General features: G+C 40.6%; 1 protein-coding gene across 6 annotated transcripts in view; it reads right to left on the reverse strand.

Annotated features, from left to right (window-relative positions):
- RNF220 (ring finger protein 220) overlaps positions 1-24,125 on the reverse strand; it is a 331,499-nt gene that overhangs the window by 64,857 nt on the left and 242,517 nt on the right. For 4 of the 6 annotated variants that reach the window (XM_053392649.1, XM_053392648.1, XM_053392651.1 and 1 more), the window contains 3 exons: positions 17,234-17,276; positions 4,591-4,712; positions 744-876 (listed from right to left, as the gene is read on the reverse strand). In XM_053392649.1, coding sequence (XP_053248624.1) covers positions 744-876; positions 4,591-4,712; positions 17,234-17,276 — 298 coding nt within the window. Of the gene's footprint in view, positions 1-743; positions 877-4,590; positions 4,713-17,233; positions 17,277-18,051; positions 18,281-24,125 lie in introns of those variants that run through there. The other 2 variants (XM_053392653.1, XM_053392650.1) reach the window with 2 other exon arrangements.

Here is a 24,125-nt window from a genome sequence, read left to right on the forward strand (position 1 = left end):
CTGATTGTCCTGTAGCTGCTCCTGTTGTCTCCCAACTTTGGGCCACATTTCCTCCTCAAAGGCTAATTTAAGCAGGGTTTTACTCATAACTACTATTATTTTATGCCGTTTTCATAGCCATAGGAAAATAAATATTGGTGCTGGCAGAAGTGCAACTTCCCACCTACACTGAGAAGCAAGCACCTGGCCTGTTACACAGTTTAAAAAACATTCAATGGCAAGTGATGCAATGAATGGGAAAAAACATTTTTCCTCCTGACCATGTCAGCAAAGTCACTTCCCTTAAGCAATCTCTAACAGTTAAGAATTACAAAGGGAAATTTACAAAAGCAACTTTACTATCTTGATCTTGTAAGGCATGATTGCTTTTTGTGAATGCATTTTCTGGTAGGAGACAAATAACATAAAATTTCTGTTAATGCTAATACCACAGATCATTACTATGATGAAATTTACATCCATGTTCCTTTAGAGTCACACATGCATGACAAGCTGCTTCAACCGTCATCAGCACCCACATGTTGTCATTGTGAAGACAGTATGTCTGTCATGGGAATAACTTTTGGGGGTATACTTGCATGAACAAAAACTGCTGAGGGAAAGAGCCCTTAGCCTGGGCTACAGTTTGGAGGGCAATAGCTCCAATATTAGCAATCTGTTTTGTTCTTGGGATGATAGGGAGGGGATCTGGGCACTGTTCAGTCGGCAGCACATCTCAGCAATCCCCACAATGCCCCGCTTACCTCTGAATCCCCCTTCCAGGAGAGTAGTGGCACGTATCCTCTTCTGCCCGCACCATTCATATTCTTCAAAGCGATTACCATTTTCATTTTCAATGTCCACTGCATCATCCTCCATCATGCATGAGCCTTCCCTCTATTAAGCGAAAAGAATAAAGCACCAAGCATCATTTCAGTGTCCTGGGTTAAAAATGGTGCTAGTAGGTAGTATTCCTGTCAATGCATGCTGTATAGACAAAGCTAATCGTGGACAAAGTGGCAAGCACATGTTGACACAGGGTACTGGCAAAAGCTAACGAAGCAGGAAAAAGAATGTCATCCACATTCATTGCTGCTTATTGAGTGCTCACTTTATATTACTGGCTCCCCCAAGGTAGTGTGGGATGAGGTGAGTATCCCATTTAACCATAGGGACAGAGGCTGTGACATTATTGCCCAAGGCCAAATACTGAATTCATGGCCAAATTTGAATTCAAGACTTCCCAATTCAGTTTCTGATCAAAACTATACTTCCTTGCAATGAAAGGAATTAAGTTCTTTCACACATATAAGCTTTGCTACTGTGTGGAAAGTATGCCTCAAATTTAGAAACTATTTGAACTAGGCAAAACTAGAAAGTTAGATAAGGCAAAAAAGTGGAGCTGGAGCTGCAACTCTTCTAGGAGCAAAAGGGTAACACTCTACATCAAGTTTCAGGATCGCTGTTGCTATTGGATAACTGTTTAGCACAGCTTGAAGTTTATGAAGGTGCTGCTACAAAAATACTTTTATTTATTAATAAAACACTGGCAGGACTACACAAATACACCAAACAATACAGCCAATAGGAGAGAACCTCAAGGAATGCTCCATTTCAAGGGCAATGCCTAATCATCTTATCGCCAGTTTTACTGCAACCCTGAAAATATGGTTCAAATCACCATTAGGCAACTCCAGTTATGCCAGCAATGTATGTTAACTGAAAAACAGAAGTCCACAGTCAGCTGTATCAGAGGCTGCTATAAAAGCCACCATGACCAGAATGATAGGTTGATGGAGTAGTGTCACCTATCCTGCAGGAAGACCAGAACCTAAGTGAAATCAGCTCAGAACGTTAATACTGTGCAGTTGTACTACCAGAGTCCCCCAACCCCACACTAAAAAATAAACACCTCCTTCAAAAATCAGAGAACAGAAGAAGAAACCTGCTGGATTAGACCAAAGACATATCTAATGCAGCATCCTGTTCTCACAGTGGCCAACCAGATTCCTACAGGGAAACCTGCAAGCAGGACAAGAACACACTTGTGGGCAACTGGTGTTCAGGGACATGCTGCCTCTGATACCAGAGGTAATACAAAGCCATCATGACTAGTAGCCACTGAAAGCCTTATCCTGATTTTTTCTAATCCCCTCTTAAAGCCATCCAAGTTGGCGGGATTCAAGTTAAACAAACAAAAAACTAAGGTTTTGGCAAAAAACTTGACACCTTTAGAAATAGATGGGTTTCAGAAGGAAACAGAACTAAACGTTGTTAATAAAGTGAAATACCTGGGGGTCAACTTGACTGGGAAAAATTTGAATCTGTTTAAAGATAATTATGAAAAATGTTGGTCTGAAATTAAAAAGGATCTAGAAATCTGGTCAAGATTGAAACTTTCCTTGTTGGGAAGAATTGTAGCAGTAAAGATGAATGTATTGCCAAAAATGCTGTTTCTGTTCCAGACCCTACAGATCGTGGACAGAGTGGAATGTTTTGGAAAGTGGCAGAGGGACATTATGAAGTTTGTCTGGCAGGGCAAAAAGCCCCGAATAAAATTTAAAATATTAACAGATGCAAAGGAAAGAGGGGGTTTTGCCCTGCCGGACTTAAGGTTGTATTATGAAGCTGCATCCCTCTGCTGGCTGAAAGATTGGTTTTTGCTAGAAAACACTGATGTCCTAGATCTGGAAGGGTTCAACAATGCTTTTGGGTGGCATGCATATTTGTGGTACGACAAGGTAAAGTCTCATAAGTTGTTTAAAAACCATATTGTAAGGAAATCTCTGTTTTCTGTCTGGACTAAATACAAGGACTTATTTGAAAACAAGACTCCGAGGTGGTTATCACCGATGGAGGCTAAAGCCACAAAAATACTTAATATGGGGGGTGGCTGGGCAAAATACTGTGAAATAATAGAAAGAGTGGGTGACACTTGGAGGTTGCAGAGCTTTGAAAAATTGAAAGGGAAGGTGCGAGACTGGTTTCACTATGCCCAAATTTTAGAGATCTTTAAAAAAGATAAAAAAATTGGTTTCCAGGTGGAAAAATCAAAATTAGAACTAGAATTACTTGAACCTAAGACGAAAGTGCTTTCAAGAATGTACAACTTGCTGCTTAAATGGAATACTCAAGATGAGACAGTCAAATCAGCCATGATAAAATGGGCACAAGATATTGGATACAACATTATGTTTGAGGACTGGGAAAGGTTATGGACCACCGGTATGAAATTTACGGCATGTAGTGCCTTAAAGGAAAATATTATGAAAATGATGTACAGGTGGTACATGACCCCAGTCAAACTTGCAAAGATATACCATTTGTCTGATAATAAATGTTGGAAATGTAAGGAGGCTGAAGGAACTTTTTACCACCTCTGGTGGACATGCCCGAGGGTGAAGGCCTTCTGGGAAATGATTTATAACGAGTTGAAAAAGGTATTTAAGTATACCTTTCAGAAGAAACCAGAGGCCTTCCTCTTGGGCATTGTGGGCCAGAGGATACCTAAGAAAGACAGAACCTTCTTTCTATATGCAACGACTGCAGCAAGAATTCTCATAGCTAAATACTGGAAGGCACAGGAGCTACCCACACTGGAAGAATGGCACACACAACTGATGGACTATATGCAACTAGCCGAAATGACTGGCAGAATCCGAGACCTGGGAGAAGAGGCTGCGGAAGAGGATTGGGAAAAATTTAAGGACTATTTACAAAAACATTATAAGATATATGAATGTTAAAAATTTGCTAAGGTTTGAGGTAAATTTGCTTCAGTATTGAAATTCGGAGTTGATAGAAACAAAGTTAATGATTGAGAAAAGTTTTAATTTCAGAGTGAATAATTAGATGAAAATACAAAAACACAGGAAACAAGGTATTAATTTGCTGTTTATATTTATTATAAAGAATGCAGGGATGGAGGAGATGGGGAAGTCCAGTGGATGATGAAAAAAAAAAAAAAAGACTTCGAAAAATGAATTTTTTCTTGTTTAATTTCTTTTTCTTTCTGTAAAACCGCTTTTGTTGTGTTATTGATGATGGATTTAGATTCTGGAAAAAAGCAATAAAAAAAAATTTATAAAAAAAAAAAAATTAAAGCCATCCAAGTTGATGGCTATCATTAGATCCTGTGGCAGAGAATTCTGCAGATTAACTATGTGCTGCATCATATTCACTTTCATAGGATGACTGAGGATTCTAGTTATTATATGAGGGAGAAAAACTACTGTCTATTAGAAACTTTCTGATAACCATCTTCTCTCCAATCTATGTCCATCTCTGAGCTTTGCCGGATTTTGGTTAAACCAGAGTTGTCTGATATAACCAAAGTCTAGCAGTAAGCCAGGCGGTCTCCTAGTTAACAGTCAAAAATGGCACCTGCTATCCCTTCTCATTTGAAAGGTTAGGAAAACTGTCTTTAGGGTAATGAGATTGCCAAATCCAGACTTCAAGACAGAACTCCAAACTTCAAGATAGAACTCAAGTACAGATCTACATGGCCATGTGGACTTCAATCTGCAAATTTGGTTTCTACCCAGATCACAGGAGTAGCAGAGGGTAGGAAGAAATGAGAGAGAGGCAGTAGGGTTCCCTCAGTGCTTCTACCTTTGCAAGGCATTGTTCGACATGCCTACTCCTCTCCTCCTCGGATCCTGAGAGAGGTTGGCTGCAGAGGGGACATACCTGTCCTTCGTCTTGCTTCCTCCGTTTCATTTTTCCAATCCGAGCTATGCGAGGAAAGCAGAGAGAAAAGAAAAACACAATGGGTTATATAGTTGCCCAGTGACTGAGGAACCAAAGGGAAGAACATACTAGTTTCTGATGTCAGCCAGGAAGCCTAGAGCCCCTGTGAGGCTTCATCTCATGCCTTTCAGAAAGAACACTGGCAATGGGGAGACCAACTTGGCCCCATCCATTGGCCAATAAAGGACCTGCTGCTCCAATGCTCACTTGCTTCTCCCTTCTTTTTTCTTTTGTATTATGTCTATTAAGACTGTGAATCTGTGAGCTTAATTTAAGATATATAGGGAACTTTAAAACTGCAGGTGCTTTGTAGGTATTAAACAATATGCATAACTGAAAGCTACAAAGAGTGAGTGTGATATAGATGCAAGGTTTCAAGGCAAACATTTGCTCTTTCCTCCACCGAGCCTCAGTGGTTTCCTCCCCACCACACTCCACCTGCTTCATCTTGAGGAGCTGTGCTCAAGTTTCATCTTGTGCAGTTACAGAACCTTTAATGAATTTAACCAAATGCCCCCCTAGTGAACAAAAACAGCGACCATCCTCACGGCACAGTAGAAATTAAGTCAAACACAAACCAAGTGCCTTGCCCTCAAAAGGGCATATCTGATTCCATTATCTTTATAATACTGTTCCTCCCCTGGGAAAGCCTAAGAACCACTATTTTCATGTTCAGCATCTCCTGCAAATGCAAAACCCACACTGTCGGGATGAAGATACTAGTTGGGTCCTATTCGCCTCCTGAATCCACCCTAGGATAAGTCATCAATTTTATTTTTGCCTCCGTTGTTCCTAATCAGACTTATTCAATAGTTGTGTTTTACAATATACTGACTAGAGAACAGTTTTCAAACTGCTATAAAAGATGCCACAAAACACTTCTGCAGACTAACATGACTACTTGAAGCTTGCTCTAAGAAAAGACACCAATCAGTATAAATGGGAAGCCCCAAGAGCCTAGTAATCTGCACAGCTGTGAAGATGTCAGAAAGAAGGGTTTCTGTCAAAATGATTTCTATAATTATGAAAGAGAGCTTCTGCTTAAAAGGTAAGCAGGCTTTGAAATATGGAGAAAAGACCCAAACGCACACAGGCAGTTTCCAGTAAATATTTAGAAATCACAGCAGGACTATACTGGACTTAATTGTGCTCAGAAGATTTCACTTAGAACAGCACCATGTCCCTCTATCCCTATTTGTACTCTTTGCTCAATCCTACAATTTCAGATTCTATCCCTAATCTCCTACACCTCATCCCAAAATGACTACAAGCAGAAGCAATGCAGAATATATACAAGTAATTCCAATTATGGGGCTTGAAGTTTGCTTTTTGGGGAGAAAATTCTATTGTAGGCTCAAGAGACATGCCCCTCTGGTGAACTTTTTTCTTTACCAAACTGCTGATTAATTTGAACCCTCATTAAATGTGGACAAAACATCTGAAAAATTTGCATTAAAACAACATTGATCATTAAGAGAGGTGGCTTTAAGCAAATATTATCAGATATTTCAATCACAGACAGGGGAAATGAACAACTTAATAAGGGAAGGTCAGAATTCTGACAGAGACCAAAATAAGAGCCCAAGGATATTCTGTGTAGTAACAAGAGATGACATGACAGAGAAGTCACTTAATGCAGTAACAATTATTGACATTATGAGCCTGCCAGTTTGCTGCAGAAATTGTAATGTATTGCAACTGCACTGCGAGAACGAGATGCTGCACACACCAAGTGGGAAGAAAGGAGCCAAAAACTAAATTAAGGGAGGCACTGGAAAGTAAGACAAATGCCATAAGCAGGGTAGGCTTTTAGTCATAATCCAAGGAGGCAATACAGGAACCCAGCAAAAGCTTTTAACCAGACCAATGTTGACTCAATAAAGGTATTAATTTTTTTTCAGTTTGGGGCCTTTTTCTCTGGAGTTAACATATAAGCAAATTCAAGCACTTTGGGCTGGCAATACAGGCTAGTTAATCAGCAGAGGAGGATCAGACATCCACCTGCAATCCATTTGCCTGAGCCATCCCCACTATCCTCACTCCAACTACTCTAGAGCTCCTCTCCCCACCTGAAGAACACAGGGCAGAGAGGTGCAGCTACCATTATCACTAGGCTGTTTATACAGTGTAGTGCTAACGGGCACCTGCCCACTTTCTCCCTCCTATACTTAGAACTAAAACACTCTCTCAAGAAACAAAAAAGCCAACTCCATCATACTTGAAGTGGAGCTAAGAGGACTCAAAGTTTCTGTCCCCCCTTCTCCAGCAGGGAAAGGAAGACAAAAGAGGGCAAGTCTAAACAGCTAACGCACTGTGTTTAGAATAACAAAGCTCCTTTCTGGCATGTGGGAATGAGTACAGGAATGAGAAGAGTTGATGCAGCCTTCTGAAGAGAGATAGTCCATTCTGGATGGGGCACACCTAACTATTTCTCTCACACTTCTGGGAAACGAGGAAGAGGAAACAGTTTCAGGCACTATCTCCTGACTGCAGCTCCATCTTCGGCAGGTCTCTGTTAGAGAGGTTGCTTTCTTGGACTTTTCTTTCCCATTTTCTCCAAGGTGGAAGCAAGAGCCCTCCCACAAGAAGCTGCACACAGGGCTCTCTCACTTTGGCAAGTGAAGGTAATCCTAATTCACCCAAGGAATATGATTTGCAAATCTGTCCTAAATCTGTATGTCTTACCCACCTGACTTGCATTTGTGGGTCTCAACTACCAAATCCAGAGCCAATAACGACTCCCCTCCGATGTCATACTCGCTCAGATCCTCAATATGTATGAGGCATGGTTCAAACCACCTGGATTTCAGAAATATTTCTCATTGCCCTCAAGGAGCAGCTGGGGCAACATTCCCTGTTGACTCCCAGTGGCATGATTTGTAAAACATTTTACTGCAAACCCTATGGACATAATGTAACTTATTCCATAAGTCTGGTGTGAGAATAACGGAAACAGAACTTGAAAACCACTTCATAAAAACTCAGGGTCCATGAATAATCATTTCTATAAACTTAAAAGTCCACTTAATGAAAAACTAAACTTGAATTTTAAGTGCTCTTGCAAAACTTTTAGACCTGTCATTATACTGATCCTTAATCTTTTTGAACCGGTTATACGTCAGCAGATTTTTCTGCCATCATTGCTTGTGTGCTATCATGACACACACAGTACTAATGCAAAGGATTTTTGTGCCTCAGCTGGCAAACTTTTCAACAACATCCAGCAAATAAGAGCATTAGGGGCTCTAAGCAACACAGTCCACCTTAGAGACCCATGAGACACTGGGCAAAGAAAAATTGCTTTGCTCACAAAGTAAGAGCAGCATGAACAAAAGTGTAAATGGAGTGAAGAAGAGCTAACAAAAAGTTTCTGTTCCAACACCTTTTGCAGTAGCTTGATACAGGCAGAGGTGGATCTGGAGTGTGAGAGAGAAAAAACGGGGGCTGTTTGAAAGCCACTGAACAGAATTTCCAATTGCTACTATAGAGCTCAACTATCACTTCTAATCAACGTAGGAGGGATGGAGGAGCCCCAGAGGAAGGGGGGCAACTGCTGAGCTGTCCCGAAGGAGAACAGCTCAAAAGAACACACAAGTGAGACCACAGTATTGTTAATTAGTGCTGATAGATGCAATCATTTCTAATTAGCTCGCTAATCCTTCTCCCCTGTATTCCTGTCGCAGGAGCAAAGAGGGGGGCTGGGTTGATTTTTCCTTACCCTTAAGTCACAGGGCTTTTTTAAAAAAAAAATCTGAATATAAAACAGCATGAAAAAAAGACTTTCACTTAAATGTCCCTCATTTAAGTGCGGACCTCTTCTTAAAAAAGCTTCTTTATTCCAGTTCTCACCCAGGATGCAAGGAGGCCACTTATATTACAGTAATGATGCCAGTGCACCAGCGTGTCCATAATGTCAAGCAATCTATCTTGCCAAATTTCCCTCTTCATTATGGCCGTTGGCTCACCCTGGACTACACTAACTTTGGCCCTTGAGTTGCAGCAGAAAGTTACTTCAGCTGCACTGTTATGCCTGGACCCTAAAATACAGAGGGAGACCTGCCCTTCCACATTGAGCACTCATCTGTGACAGCCTCTATTTTGTTGATCCAATTTATTTATTTATTTATAAAATGTATACCACCCTATACCTGTAGATCTCAGGGCAGTTCACAACATAAAAGACACTAAATACATAATAAAAACACAAACTCCTCAACAATCCCCACTTCCAAAACACACTTTTAAAGAGCATCAGATGTCAATCAGCCAAAGGCCTGGTTAAAGAGGGACATTTTCACCTGGCTCCTAAAAGTGTATAATGAAGGTGCTAGCCTGAGGAAAGCATTCCACAAATGGGGAGCCACTGCAGAAAAGGCCCATTCTCATGTTGCCACCCTTCAGACCTCTTGTGGAGGAGGCACATGAAGAAGGGCCTCAGAAAATGATCTCAGGGTCCAAGTAAGTTCATATGGAGAGAAGTGGTCCTTGAGGTATTGCAGATAGAAGAAGAAGAAGAAGAAGAAGAAGAAGAAGAAGAAGAAGAGGAGGAGGAGTTTGGATTTGATATCCCGCTTTATCTCTACCCGAAGGAGTCTCAAAGTGGCTAACATTCTCCTTTCCCTTCCTCCCCCACAACAAACACTCTGTGAGGTGAGTGGGGCTGAGAGACTTCAGAGAAGTGTGACTAGCCCAAGGTCACCCAGCAGCTGCATGTGGAGGAGCGGAGACGCGAACCCGGTTCCCCAGATTACGAGTCTACCACTCTTAACCACTATAGCACACTGGCTCTCATAGAGAGAAGAACTAATGCTTAGTTCGATCTTTTATGTTACTGACATGTTTTATGTTACTGACATGTTTATCAGGCTCTTGTTTTCTTGCTCTATTAAGGGAGTTTATCATGTGTTATGCTCCTGATTGACAGGTCTTTCTAGGAAACAAGTAGGCTTCTCATGATTCTTACTGGGCATGGGAGCACTCCTCCTTTTCTGAAGTCTTTTCTTATTCTGCTTCATTTTCTCACAAATCCCCTGCCTTTATCTTGCCATGCCTCCATGTGTACAGTGCAGCAGATCCCTGGAACTCTTCTGAAGCTGAGCTCAGCTGCTGGGTGGAAGCATGGAATTCATACTGAGTTATCTTACATACCTATCTTGTATATGCTTGATCCATGTTTTGTCTGCCATTTATGCACAAAAACCCAAGCTTGAACTCTGTGCCCCACCTATCCTAGGCACCCAGTTGTGCTAAAGAGGCCCAGTCAATATCCCTTCTAGCCTCCTAACTTGTTTATTCTATCCATTTATTCATCTTGAAGCTTCTAGAGCAGATTCCATCTGCCTGCTGCTGCTAAAGATGCAATGCCGGCGGATTCCTCACTCAGTCCTGACTGCTTGCCAATCATTACTGGTTCAAGTCCTCTCCTTTTCAGTTTCTTGTGCTGTACAAGACTGGATGCATGTCCCAAGTACAGTGCTGATACGAGGTCTAACAAGATACCTGAACAGTTTGTTGTGAGATGCATTAGGATTTCTGGATATTAAGACATACTTTAGTCAGGGTGAATTGATTTAAATAATTTAAAATGCCATTTTTTTAATTTAATCATTTAAAAATGCCAAATAATTAATTTTAGTATCTTTTTCCTCATTAATAGTTCTTCATATATTTTCTAAAACTTGGTGCAAATGTGACCACTAAAACATGTTACTTTACAACTAATTAATAGAGTGATATATACACTATTTGGGCATTCTTATAACTAGGCCTTGCATTTTCCCCCCACATTATATACATTTTGCATGCTTTCTTCCATTCTTCCTTTTCTTTTTTAACTCTAGAGGCTGTTTTTTTTTAAAGAGTCTATAAGAAATTTTTTTTTTTTTTAGTGACAAGTAGCCTTGACAATTTATATGATTAATTATGGGAATATAGGGATCTGAGCACTGGACAAAATTGTCTTTTTTCCTTTCCAGCATTGTTCTGCTCTGCTTCAGAACAGGTGGGATTAGACCAAGTCAAACACAAAAACAAACTGAAATGTTCATGACTGATAGCTTGAAGCAAGGTTTGAGAGTTACTGGGCAAACTAGTGTTTATTTACATGAAGTAAAAATGAAGGTCCTATGTTTGGTAGAGTGTACATGATTGTATCTGAGGAATGATCACATTAGTTCTTCATCACTTCAAAGTGATGGGATCATGTGAACCTTTTATTCCATCAGCAACATTAATTTCCAATCCATTTCAGAACATAATTCAAAGTGCTGGTTGTTACCTATAAAACTTTAAACGGCTTGAAACCAAGCTACATGAAGGACTGTCTCATGTGAAGCTGCCCATCCTTAAAGATCTGCTGTTGCACCCCTTGGTATGTGTAATTTACTACCCCCATCTTTCCATGCAACTACTCAAAGTGGAAAGCAATATCAAGGTCAAAGATTTTTCAAAGACATATCTTTTCAACACCTCTAATTCTGCTGATAAAAGAGGTGGTGCACCTTTTGCAGCTATCACTATTTGCTAAATTATTTGAGGCACAGGAAAATGAAGAGAGTCAGCTGTTGTGATCTGCGTAAGCTTTTAGATTTGCATCCCACTTTTTTTAAAAAACCACCAAAAAACTAGCACTCTTCTAACATGGCTTCTCATAAAGGACCTTCTAAGGCCTTTGACCAAGTCATGGAATAGAGAGTAGAAACAAACAAAAGAAACATAAAAGTAAATTTTATCTTATGCAATATCCAGTACAGGCAAAGCCTCCTATTCACCTGATTTTCTAGAGCCATTTCAACTGATGGTTAGGTCCAGTTTTGGCACAGAAACTGCTTTGGTCATACTGAATGATTATCTCTGTCAGGAGGAAAGCAGGGGAAATGTGTTCCTGTTAATTCTTCTTGATCTCTCAGCTTCTTTTGATACCATCACACAGAGTATCCTTTTAGAGCAGCTGTCCGAGATAGGGGTGGGCAGCACCAATTTGCGGTGGTTCTGGTCCTACTTGGATGGTTGTTTCCAGAGGGTGATGCTTAGGAAGTGCTCTCTAGCAATGTGGAGCCCTCAGTGTGGGGTTCCTCAGGGTTCAATTTTATCCCCTATGCTTTTTAACATCTGCATGAAACTGCTGACTGGGGTTATCCAGAGTTTTGAAGTACATTATCAGCAATCTGATGATGACTTACAGCTCTGCTGCTCCTTTACATCTGCAGGTGTGGCAGTGGATGTGCTGGACTTGTCTTGCCTCAGTAATAGACTGGGTGAGAGCCAATAAACTGAACCTCAATCCAGATAAGGCAGAGGCATTGTTAGTGGGTAGTTCCTTAGACTAGATGAAAGGGAGGCTGCCTGCTCTTGATGGAGTTATACCCCCTCTCAAGGAGCGGATACATCTTGGTGGTGCTTCTGGATCCTTTGCTGTCCCTTGAGGCTCAGGTGACTTCAGTGATGCAGAGTGCCTTCCATCAGCTTTAGACCATCAGCTGAAACCATAATAACAGTCCTCCTGGATCAGGCCAAAAGCCCATCTAATCCAATACTCTGTTCTATAGTGTCTCCATGGGAATGAGTTTGCAACAGCACTCTCCAAGGTACAGACATTAGCCCATTCACATAAAGTATAGAGAGAGGAATAGCAAGCTAATCTACTCACTTCCTCCACTCAGCAGAGATCAGTTGATTTCTATTCTCTTTACAATAACCTCTGTGTTGCTGGAAGTGTTACTGATTTTCCAAAAAAATGAGTTAGTTGAAGGGGAGGATCTGCAAAGAGAATTTTACCACACCTGGATCTTCAAAGACATCTTGACCAAGTCCTTGTAAAAGACTACAAAGAGAGAGAGACTTTGGAAACAGTGGTGTGGCAAAATACAGTCTCAATGACAGATTTCTATCCCAAGAGTTCAGTGGAACCCCAAAGTAAAAAGATAAATGAACTGCCTATGTCTACAAAAAGTGCCAATCTAGACTAAAAATAACCTGAAGGAAGGATGAACAAAAATACAAGAGTTGATTAAGTTGTTTAGCAAGTGTAAAGCAATCTCCAACTGAAGGATTCTGAACTACTCATATATTGCTAATCCTAGGCAGATAATTATTCTTGTTACTTAAGCTTATGGCTGGGCTAGTTCTGCTTGACTAATAACAGTATTCCAAAGAATGAAATTGTAATGGTGTTCATGTACATAGAAAAGGTGGGGTGGGGGACTGAAAGAGGAATGTGAATCTTGTATGTTATGTGACTTAACAAATCAAAGCAAAATCAAAGCACTGTAGAACTTAAGACCCAAGCTCCAGTCTTTTCCTTGCTGCTTTTAGACTCCCAACTATCCTATAACTTTAGCTGCTCTTCAAATACCATAAGATATACAACTAACACAACACAGCAGTTAGTAAAGATTATGAGGAAGAGCAAGTGATGTGTTTATGCTGGGACACCAAACACTCACAATGATCTAACACAGAGACAATGAAATGGTTTAGATGCAATATTAAACCACACTTTAGCATTGTGAGAACGAACAACAGGTTGCCCAGGACTCATGCCCCTATCACTACCACAGCCATGCAAAAGAGTTTGGAAACTTTCAATGCTGGTTTTAGATGCATTGTAGATTGCTGTGTCCTCTGAACTAGGTCAAACTATAGTTAGTGGAAACAAGACAACTTCATATCGTAAGTCTGTGATGATAATTTATTTAAGCCAACCACAGTTAAAACTAATGACAGCTTACGGTTTACACAACATGTTAAACTGCTGATGATCTTCCTGTTACAGCCAAGCCAGAGGGGAGGGTTGGGTATATTGGCCCAAGGTTTATGGAGGTTTGTTCTTATAATGCAAGACCATGGTTTAGCACAGCCTTCTCCAATCTGATGCTCTCCAAAAAAATTTGAATGCCAACTCCCATTAACCCCAGCCAGTGTACTCAGTGGTTGGGGAAGATGGGAAATGAAGTTGAAAGCATTTGGAGGCAACCAGTTGGGGAATGCTGGTTTAGCATTATGTCCAAATACAGCCAACATACAATATATTTGGCAAAACCTAGGTCTGCTTTCAAAAATGATCATGTTCTTTTGAAAAATATTAGCATTTCTGCAATAATCATTTCCAGTAATAGCTGCAAGTGCCCTAAGGAATGTTTGCAAGATGATCAATAGAATACTGCAATTGTATTCATTAATCATATCCCAGAATTATTCAGTAGCAGAAATATACTGTAGTTGTGTATGTGAAAGTCAGATCACGTGTATTCACTACATAGTGCACAGTCCTCATTAATTTAAGAGCTCTCTCCTTTTATCCAACATAGTATGTTACAGCTCTGAATCTTGCTGGCATTCAAGAATTCAAGGAAAATTTCCTCTTGCGCTGTCAGGATAATTTAAAGTTGCTCTTGAGACTTCCGGGTTAGCGCCATCGGCTAATGGCGGATTCCCTCCGAGCTCCGGAGGGAATCGGCTCCGCAGGATCTGGGTCTTGCCGCTGCGGCGACGTGGGGACCCTCAGAAATCACAGGCGCTGAAGCCTGTGAACTTGGTGACTCGGGCACCATTTGCGCCCCCCCGACCCGCGAAGGAGCCTTTTTAAAGGCTTCGGAACGGGGTGAGCGGCGCGGTGCTGAGAGTCGACTGCTTCTCCTGCGGAGTGAAGCCGCATGCCATGGTCAGAGAGCGCTGACTTCTTCTTGTGAACAATTGGACTCTAAAAACAACAACCCGTGAGTAATACGGAAATTGGATTTGTAAAGAAAAAAAATTTTTTTAATTAGGCACGATCGGGGAAGGCGCAAACAGGAAGTCCGCCTCCCCGTCTTATAAATAATCTAAAGCAAGGACTAGCTAACTAAGGTCGAGAGAATTTCTTCTTCTTTATTGGGTAAAAGACATTAATTTCACGATTTGGCAGTATAAGTAATTTCACTGGAGGATAAGAGCTAATTTTGAGAGCTGAAGTGCCACCCCCCCGGACCCGGGAGTGATCCGCGAGAGAGCCTGTTGAGGAGATATAGAAGAGTTTGACAGCTGTCAAATTAGCTGTCAAGAAGGAAAAAGAGAACTTTGTTTCTGCTATGCTGGATATATTTGCTACAATTTGGTTATATTTTGTTGAAAACAAGGAAGAACTGATACAAACTAACTTGATTTTTGGATTTGAACTGGAAGGAAGATAAAGTAACCAAAATCCCTCTAGAGGGGATTTTGGGACATTACAAGAATGGCTGAAGGAGGAAAAATTCAAGCTAAATTGGACAGAGTGTTTCTTCTCTTGGGAAAGTTACAAGGCCAAATTGATGTTTTGGCTACAAATGTTGCAACTCTGGACTTAACAGTAAACAAATCCATTGAATTTGATAAGGACTTGACTCATGAAGTCCATGCAGCTGGACAAGAAGAGAAACTTGAAAGATTTGAGAGTGTGGAGAAAGAGATATATGTTGTTTCTGAGGAAAAGGAAGGAGGAGATGTAATGTTGCAGATGACAAAGGAGAGCCAGAGGCCTGACATGATGGCTACAAAGGAAAATAAGTACTGGATGATGAAAATCTGTTTTGAATTGAAGATTGAAGAATGGAGAGATCTCCTTATGTGGAGATCTGAAGACCTATGGATTACAAATTTGATTAAGGTGAAAGTTGGAGCTTTTGGGACATTTGGACTTAAAAGGAGTAAGAAACAAGATTCAGGCTCCACTTTTAAGTATGGAGGTCTGGCTGGAAGAAATATGGACCCTATCGGGACAGAGCTTCTCCGAGATCTGGTGTTTAATATTAAGGACTACCAAAAAAAACCGGCAGAGAGGAATTGAGAGAGAATTGAGAGCCTCGGACGTGAGGTCTCCAGGCTGATAGTAGACTAAGACTGGTGGACATTTGTTGGGGATTGAAACCGGGAAAGGGGTGGGGTGGGGTTTGGGAATCCAAAGGGTGCAGAATAATAATCTGTTTTTTTTTATTTTGTTTGTTATTAGTATGAAAATTGGGGAATTCGTGGAAGGGAATTTGGGTCGACTTTAGAAAAAAGTTTTAAGAATGAGCACTGATGTTTAAATACTGATGTTTATAAGTTAAAATTGGTTTTTTTTAAAAAAAATGAATTAAATATTAAAAGGTCAAAAATTGGGGACAAGAACTTGTTGAATTAACAATTTGAATTGGAATATAAGAAGGGGAGGTGTGGGGAAGTCAGGGAAATATGTTATTGAAAATAAGGATTGTAAACTTTATGTGTTTTTAACTTTTTTGTTTTTTCTTTTTGATTTTTTAATGTATAAAGGTGGAAAAACTCAATAAATATCTTTAAAAAAAAATAAAGTTGCTCTTAACTTTTCAGGGATGAATTTTCATAATCTTTACTCTTGACCAAATTAAAGATGATAAAAGTACGTTTTTCTGTTCACTGGCAGTGGAAGTAGAATCAATTAAAATAAAGGGTCACTATATAAAATATTTGAAAAATTATTCCTGCTTAGTGACAATACACTGTGTTTTACGTACTATTGGATAAAAATTACAAAATACATCTTGCATTAATTACTTCTCTGAAGGCAGGTCTATCCTAAGACCAAAAATTATGGAATCTGCTATTACATACACAGTAGTAATAGTTAGGTTCAGCTCCAAGTTGCAAATTACTGAGGTATCAGGTCCATATAACCAGGTGAGATATTAAAGGCCTTTATCCTGCACATTGTTTCAAAACAGCATTGGGGGAGGGTGTTGAAAGAAAGGTGGAATTAAAAAAAAAGTTGTAATAAATGAAACAAACAGGAATTATAGTTGTATGTATTTTTTAGCTGTAAGCAGGTATTGTTGACAGCTGAAGATTATAGCAGGTAAGCAAGTGAAAACAATGCCATTGGGAAAAAAAGACTAATCTCATTACACCCATAAGAAAATCATTATTTCTAAAACGGCAAGCAGTAAAATAATTCTTCTACTTGGCATTGATAATTTCTCCTTTGCAATATCAACCAGGCCATTTAACAAGAAGTGGTGGTACCCCAATTGTGGCACACCCTCCTCAGAGAGGCCTGCTTCCCACCTCTTTATGGCCATTTCAATGCCAAGTAAAATACTTTAAAAAAATAATTCTCCCAAGCATTTTCAGATCTGTGATTCTTTAAAGTTTTGAACTGTAATCTACTGCTTCCACATGGTGTGTTTTTAATAATGTTGAGTAAATGATTCTCTCTTACCTTTGCTGACAATAATTTCCTGCAATTGTTGTTTTACCGCATTATATTTTATGTTTGCAAGCTGCCTGAAAAGCAATGTCATTGGGAGGCCTACATAAATGTAACCCAGGGGCAGCAACTTAAGACAGGGTTCAGAGAGGGACAAAACGTGTTAGGAATATAAATGATTGATTTGAAGCTTTAACCCTTTGGGGCATATTTAGTTCAGGAATCTTGTAAAGAAAGGAAGCATTATACTTGTTAGGCCCAGATAATGAAAGTCTTCATCTTGGAACAAGGGGGAAAATGGTACAGGATTTCTGCTGCACTCACCATTCAGCCGGGTCTGTCTGTTTGCCCTCACTCGCAAGAATGTCTGTTAAGAGAAGATCAGGAGCAAAAAAGCATTAGGAACTTGCTGGTGAGAAAACCACAGTGTTATTTACCCCATTCTGAGAAGCAGTCTTGGGAAGTGTATGGGGGAATTAGATTAGAAAAATCCACCACAGCACTCTCATCTACCTGACAAACTTCCCTTTTGGGCGTTGCCTCCATTTACCAATTCAAACCAATGCCACAATTTAATCTTCCCCAGATAACTTCTTCAAACACAAATACACCCACATTTCCTCTGATTTGGCTGTTGTCCAAATATAGATATCCACAGCACCCCAAATGTAGACGCCCCGTTCATCCCAACTGCTTGCAAGGTTCCATACCACTTCCCCACTCCCTAATTCCTCAGCCTACAAGACTACTGTATGGGGAAAAGCAGCCTGCAGAATGCTGTCTAGCTTTGGCTTAGCTATAAATTAATCTCCTTACAAATGGACAAGTATACCTGTATTGCTCTTAGTTCCTAGATACCAAAGATAAACAACCTCCTCCTGGTCTTTCCCCTCCAGGGACCCGTGTCATCCTTAGATAAACAAAGCCGTTCTGCACGGCCCCGAAGATGGGAGGAGGGTATGCCTCGTCCTTAAATGAAAAAAATTGCACCCTCCAAGTTTACGGATATGGATATAAGCAGACCCCTCCCACCTCAGGGATGATGGCCCAACCCCCGTTCGGATGTAAACAAGCCCCATCTCCTGCCCTAGCGGCTCCGGCCCCAGAGACACTCCGGCCTCTCAGACGCGCCCCGCTCGCACCTCTTCTCGACCACCGGGTTCCCTTCTCTCGCTCTGCATGGCCGGGGATGAGGGCGGATGCAGGCAATGGCCCCGGCACCTGCAATCAGCTCCCCATAACAGCGGCCGCCGCCATGTTAGCTCCGATCATGTGACCAGGCGTCTCCGCGGCCTGCGCGGGGTGAGAGTTCAGGGGGAGGAAGCTGTTCTCATGGCAACGGGGCGGCAAAGAGCGGTCTGGGACTCGGGACTTTTGCTTTTGCTACCACGCTTCCTTCTTCGCGCCGCAAATACCATCCGGCTTGATGCGATCTCCCTCAACCCCTCCTCTAACACCACGAGGAGTCGGATTCCCGAGACGCAACTGCTCACTCCCCAAATCCCCACGCTGGGCTATAAACGTCCCCGGCACAAAGCAGCACTTCCTCTCTCGTCGCTCGGCATCTCCCCCAAAATCTGCCCCCGTAGCGGACGTCTGTGTTTTGAAGAGAAGCACGGAAGGTACATTCTTTTACGCAAGCAAATCCTCCGGCAAGTCGGCGAAGGAAACAGGGACACTGCTAAATGCGTGCAACACCCCTGTCGTCACATCAAGGCTGCCTCCCTGTGTCTTAAGTGTTTATACGTGTACATGCATTCCTGTACAACTACTGACAAGATGCAGTCTGCTCCCCAAGCAGAAATTTAACTTGCCGAGACTTTGAGAAATGAGCAGGAAAATGGCAAGCTAGCCGCTCAAGCTAACAAAATTTGGATAGATCACTTTGCAATTAGCAGCCCCGATATTGCCACCGTTGTAAACAGACAGTTCAAGCTTATATCCAAGTGCTTTTCTTCTGGGGGGATGCAGGGGTTCGCATACCCCTAAACATTTTGTGAATCTAAGTTTGGCCTTATTGAGGGTCAGTATTTCAATATGAGTAGGAAAATGAGAGTACCCCTAAACATTTTTTTAGGGGGAAAAAGCATGGCTTATTTCTATTACAAAAAGTGCAGGAACCCACTCCAACTTTCTGTAGAAGACAAGCTACCTTTTTGGGTGCCCTGCACCAATAAAGTAACTTCCCAGGTATAAGCAGCTCCGTAACTTTGAACCTTAAGAACCCTCAGCAATAATAGTTGTGAGGCTAAGCAGAGGAAACCAACAACCCAGCAGTGCACACTTGCACACAAGCTGCAACTGTATAAAGGTACCCCTCTTGATAAATTGATGTCTCCATTGAGAGAGGCACCTCTTTTCTAAAAAATTGCTATAGGTATCACTGGACGTTGCTAGAATCACATCCAGTAAATTGTTCTTGGCATGTGTGGAAAGTCTGGCTTTTTATTAAGCTATGTGAAATACTTAGTATTTTATCTGCTGTGTGCATGTATAATAAAAAGGGCTAACAAAAAGTGGTGTGTGCAGGTCTTGTAGACTCCTAGAAACATAAGCATTCCTCCCTTTTCCTGTCAAAAGGCAGTGATGAGCTGAAGTTCTCTATAGGGATGAAATGAAGATAAAACCTTACCAAATACAACATGTTATTGGACAAGGCAGTCATTATTTTATTCTTTTATGACTCTAAAGTCACAGTCAGTGATTGCAAGAATGATAAATCTATAAAATGGCCTTTATCCTGCCAGCTAGGGTCCACATCCTGCAAACACTTAAGGGAAGTGATTCACTTTGATCCTATTAGCAATCCTGCTGAAGCCATCAAAGACTATCCAAGTGTTTAAAGGCAAACATGTGTGACAGTGTTGCAATCCTGAGGCCTAAATTGCTTTAAAAAAAAAACACCTTTAAAAACTGTAAGCCTCTCGAAATGCTTTTTTCCTAAGCTTTTGAATTATTTCAATATACCGGGCTTTTCCATGTTTCTTTTCAGTAAATACATAACTTAAGGGATGAAATTTGGGATAGGTCTGCACCCTTCTGATCTCTGCTATTTTATACTTTTTAACTCATTTTGATATCTCTTGCACAGCTCCCCTACAAGGTGGGGACACTAGCTGTACAGTCTTAAATGAGAGATTACTAATTTTTTATTGTAGTCTGTTCCCATTTATATTCATTATAATTCACTGCGGTCAATTGCAGATAAGATATCTTAGGTCAATATGCACAGAAGTAGACAGTATGATTTTGAAGGGGGGGGAGAGAAAAATCAAGTATTTTGGGCAATCTCAACTGTCTGCTGTCTATTTATATTCCTAATTAGCACCTCTGTATGCTAAGTCTGCACTGATTTTAAGAAACAGCGAATGCCTTGCATCTGTCACAAACTGATATATGAATGAAATACTTTATATTTCACAGATGTTAAGACATTAGTTTGTAAGCTAAAACAAGTAGTAAAATACATATTATTGAGGTTTTGAGGAGAGAGGAGGAGGGCAATTGTTTCAAGTGAAGTCTCGGCTGGCAGCTTCGTTCTAGTACACTGAGCCTCTTCTTTAGAAGCTTTATCCACATTATCTGATGCACTTGAGTTGCCAATGGACTATCCCTCAGTGACTCGTGCAAGAATGCAGCACATCACAATATACTAGTCTTTATATTTCTGGGTGCAAAATACTGTAACGTATCTTGGAGTTTAGGGAGTACCATTGGGAATTCCTTCACTCTACTGTTTAAGCACATCTTCAAAGGATGTGCTTATTATGACTCTTTGGAAGACAAGATCAGCCCGTATAAAGCCAGCCAGCAACCAACAAAGGCATTGTGTGTACTTGTGCAAAGCAAAAACAAATCTCTGTAATAAACTGGATAATGTAAGCATATTTTAATGGCCTGATTAGTACTGTACATGCTGGCAATATCTATGGAAGGTGGAGGGAACATGGGCCGGCACATTTACAGAAGGAGCTATAGCCTACTGATTCTGCCAAAGGCAGAATGTACCTGGGCTGAATGAGATTGGCTCCTCCTCTCAGTTTGACTGCCTAGAGAGAGGGTGAAATCGTATTTTTAATGGATTTTTCTTCAGGCAAATTGCACTTTTACCAAGCAGCTCCACTCTACTTACTATCCAAACCCTGGTCTGGAATATTGGAACCTGACTCTGTCTAGTGCTTAGCATCCTCATTTCACATTTATTACAAGGAGAGATAGGAGTGCTCCAATATTTTATAGGACCTGACCTAAATTGATTCTCTGTGTTAGAATGCTAACATACTCTTTAACTGGAACAGTTCTTTCTTTTTGTCAAGAAACAGTCATGTCATTAATCCTATTCTTATGCAGAAAGCTGGGAAGAAAGGACACAGTATAAAAATTCCATTTTCAAAAAGCAATACTGTTCTCCTTGTGTTACTCAAGAGATGTCAGATTAATGCAGCCAGAGCAACTTCAAACCTCTCATTTACCTACCTACCTACATTTCTGCTTCCTTTCACCTCTTTTCCTCAACCATCCTGCCGTTGCTATTTCACTCAACATGATCACTCAAAAAAACCAACAACTTCCTGTCAGTTTCACTTGCTCTCTCTGAAAACAATTCAAGGCTTCTGGGCCTGAGCTGCAAATGCAGAGGGGACAGTTTCAATTGCAACATAATCTGTTCTTTTTCTTTATACCATAATTCCACAACAATATTTGTAGTAGCCTTTCTATAACTCTAGTTTAAATCAAATGCATGTGGGACAACACTGTTAACTTAAAACATTTCTCCCCTTTTCTATGAGAACACAGAAAAATGCAGGATAGGTGCCAAACAGCCAAGTAGGAGAGAGCTAGCAACTAATTTTGGCTGCCAAATTATAACTTGGACTAGATCCTAGTTTTCTGATCAAGCTTTCAGCTCTTATAATAATGCTTCACTTCCTAATTCTGTTCCTACTGAATTTTCCCTTGCTTTACCATATTACATTTGTATCCAACTAGATCTAAATACATATTTCAGGAACTGTTGACCATTAATTACCCCATGTGGCAAGCAAAATCACTACAACTTCTTGGGCAGGTACCTTCCAGAATGACTATTAAAGCCTGGACAGGAAGGAAAACAAGAGGGCTTCTTGTCTCAGTAGAACTTTGCTTGTTCTACTAAGATCCATTCCAGACTGTTACTATTTTGCGGGAAAGATTCAATTGCATACCAGCTAATTTAGGTTTGCACAATTAAAGTAGATTAAAGCATTCTGGTGCTCTTGCACAACAACCCCACTTTAGAAAAAGGACTTTTGGTGGTGCGAAAAGTGATGAGGCAATACACTAGAAAGTGTTGGAAATGATTGACAGGAAGCCATATAACAATGCAAACAAACCAGGATGAAACAAAATAAAAAAAAATCCTTCCAGTAGCACCTTAGAGTAAAACAAGGATGAATGTTCAATAAACAGGTCATGTGGAGGTATCCTAGTTCTGCCTTCTGGTTTACCCTCTGATCCTGATTTTACTATGGTCCTGACTCCTACTGGCTCTGCGTTGGTTTTTTGTCTGCTGATCCTGATTACTCTATGTTCCTGAGTCCTGTCTTCTGATTTCACCTCTGGTACTAATTGCTATTCAGTCTTTATTCTCTGACCCTGAATCCTCACTTCCCTTGGATCCTGAGTCAATGTTCCCAACTGCAGACCACAACCCATGGCCCAGTTCTGACAGCTCTAAATGTATGGCTGTGGTTCATGTGGTTATTTTGTAAGGAATTTTAGAAAGCTTGGACAGGACAGCTCTGTTGATGCTTTACAAAAGGTAGGTGCAGATTACCATTTACTATGTAATTGCCACCTGCAAACACATGCATGCTGTAGTGTTTGCAAGTGGCAATTACATAGTAAATGGTAATCTGCACCTACCTTTTGTAACTTCATGGCAGCTGACTGCACCATTTATCCACATAAAATATACGTTCTCTACATATCACTGGTAGCAGGGATGTGGAAATATTTGCTTTATCACAGAGAGCTCCCCCATGTAATTGCAGGTGCATCAGGTTAAGTTTTCATGTGATCACTATGGGCTAAATGGTGAACTGTTTCTGTCCTTGCTAAGCCACCAACAGAGCTTATCAGTGCAAACTTTGTGAAATTTCCTTCAGAACAACCTCATAAGCAAAAGTTTGCTTCCCAATCTCTCACTAATATATACAGTATATTTCCTAGCAGATCATAAATGCCAAAAAGAACTTGCAATGCAAAATTACCAGCACTGCAGTTTTAAAGAAATATATAATCAGGGCACACATCCAGCACGTGAAAAGCTCAGCTTGCAGCTCTTGGAATCAAGGGGAGAATTTTATTTTATTTTATTTGCATAAAGCCCATTGGATTAGCTCCCAGAGGAGATTTATCTCTGAAGCCTGTGTATTTCCCTAGTCATATTCTAGTTATTCGCTGGAGTTGCTTTGTACTACTCTGGCCTGCAAATTCTAGAGCAGTAAAAAATACAAAAAAGGATCATCCTCCAGTCTTCTACCCTATAAAAGCAAACTATAATTCCCATTTGCCTCTCCATCAAGAATTTATGAGTCTCTGTGAAGTGCCTGTTGTGAAAAGTAAAGCCATCAAATGCAAACTGGGATCACTTACTGCATACAGAATAATACTATTAGCAATGTTTATCTGTATTTGACAATATTCAGAACAGTGTTGATTCATTTTTGAGAGCGTGAACTAGCAGAAAGTATAGAGTGTGAGCACTTCATATCTCTGGCAGAGTCTGAACTATATAAACCATGACTATGGCCGGAGTTACTAACAATTAAGAAAAGACATATAATGCTAGATATATTAGTCATACAATAGACACAAACGTTCATCCCAGCCTCAGACCACTACTGATTCATTAGCAGTTATGCAGTGGCTGCATTCCAACTAGTAGTACAGCCCATATACCCATAGAGATGATGGGCAGCACCCCATAATATGTGTGTGTGTGTGTGTGTGTGTGTGTGTGCGCGCGCGCATATTTCAGACTCTAATAGGAACTGTAATTGTACAGTGACCTTCTATTGGCTTTGGACACAGTACAGCAGATAACCTTTGTGTTGGCTTTGGACATACTACAGCAGATAACCTTTGTCTTCACACCTTAATAAACTATACAAAACTTACTGACCGATAAAATTGACAAGGCTACAACACTTTTTACACCTGCAAATTCCATTTA

This window comes from Podarcis raffonei, chromosome 6 (assembly GCF_027172205.1).
Source record: "Podarcis raffonei isolate rPodRaf1 chromosome 6, rPodRaf1.pri, whole genome shotgun sequence".
Classification (NCBI taxonomy): domain Eukaryota; kingdom Metazoa; phylum Chordata; class Lepidosauria; order Squamata; family Lacertidae; genus Podarcis; species Podarcis raffonei.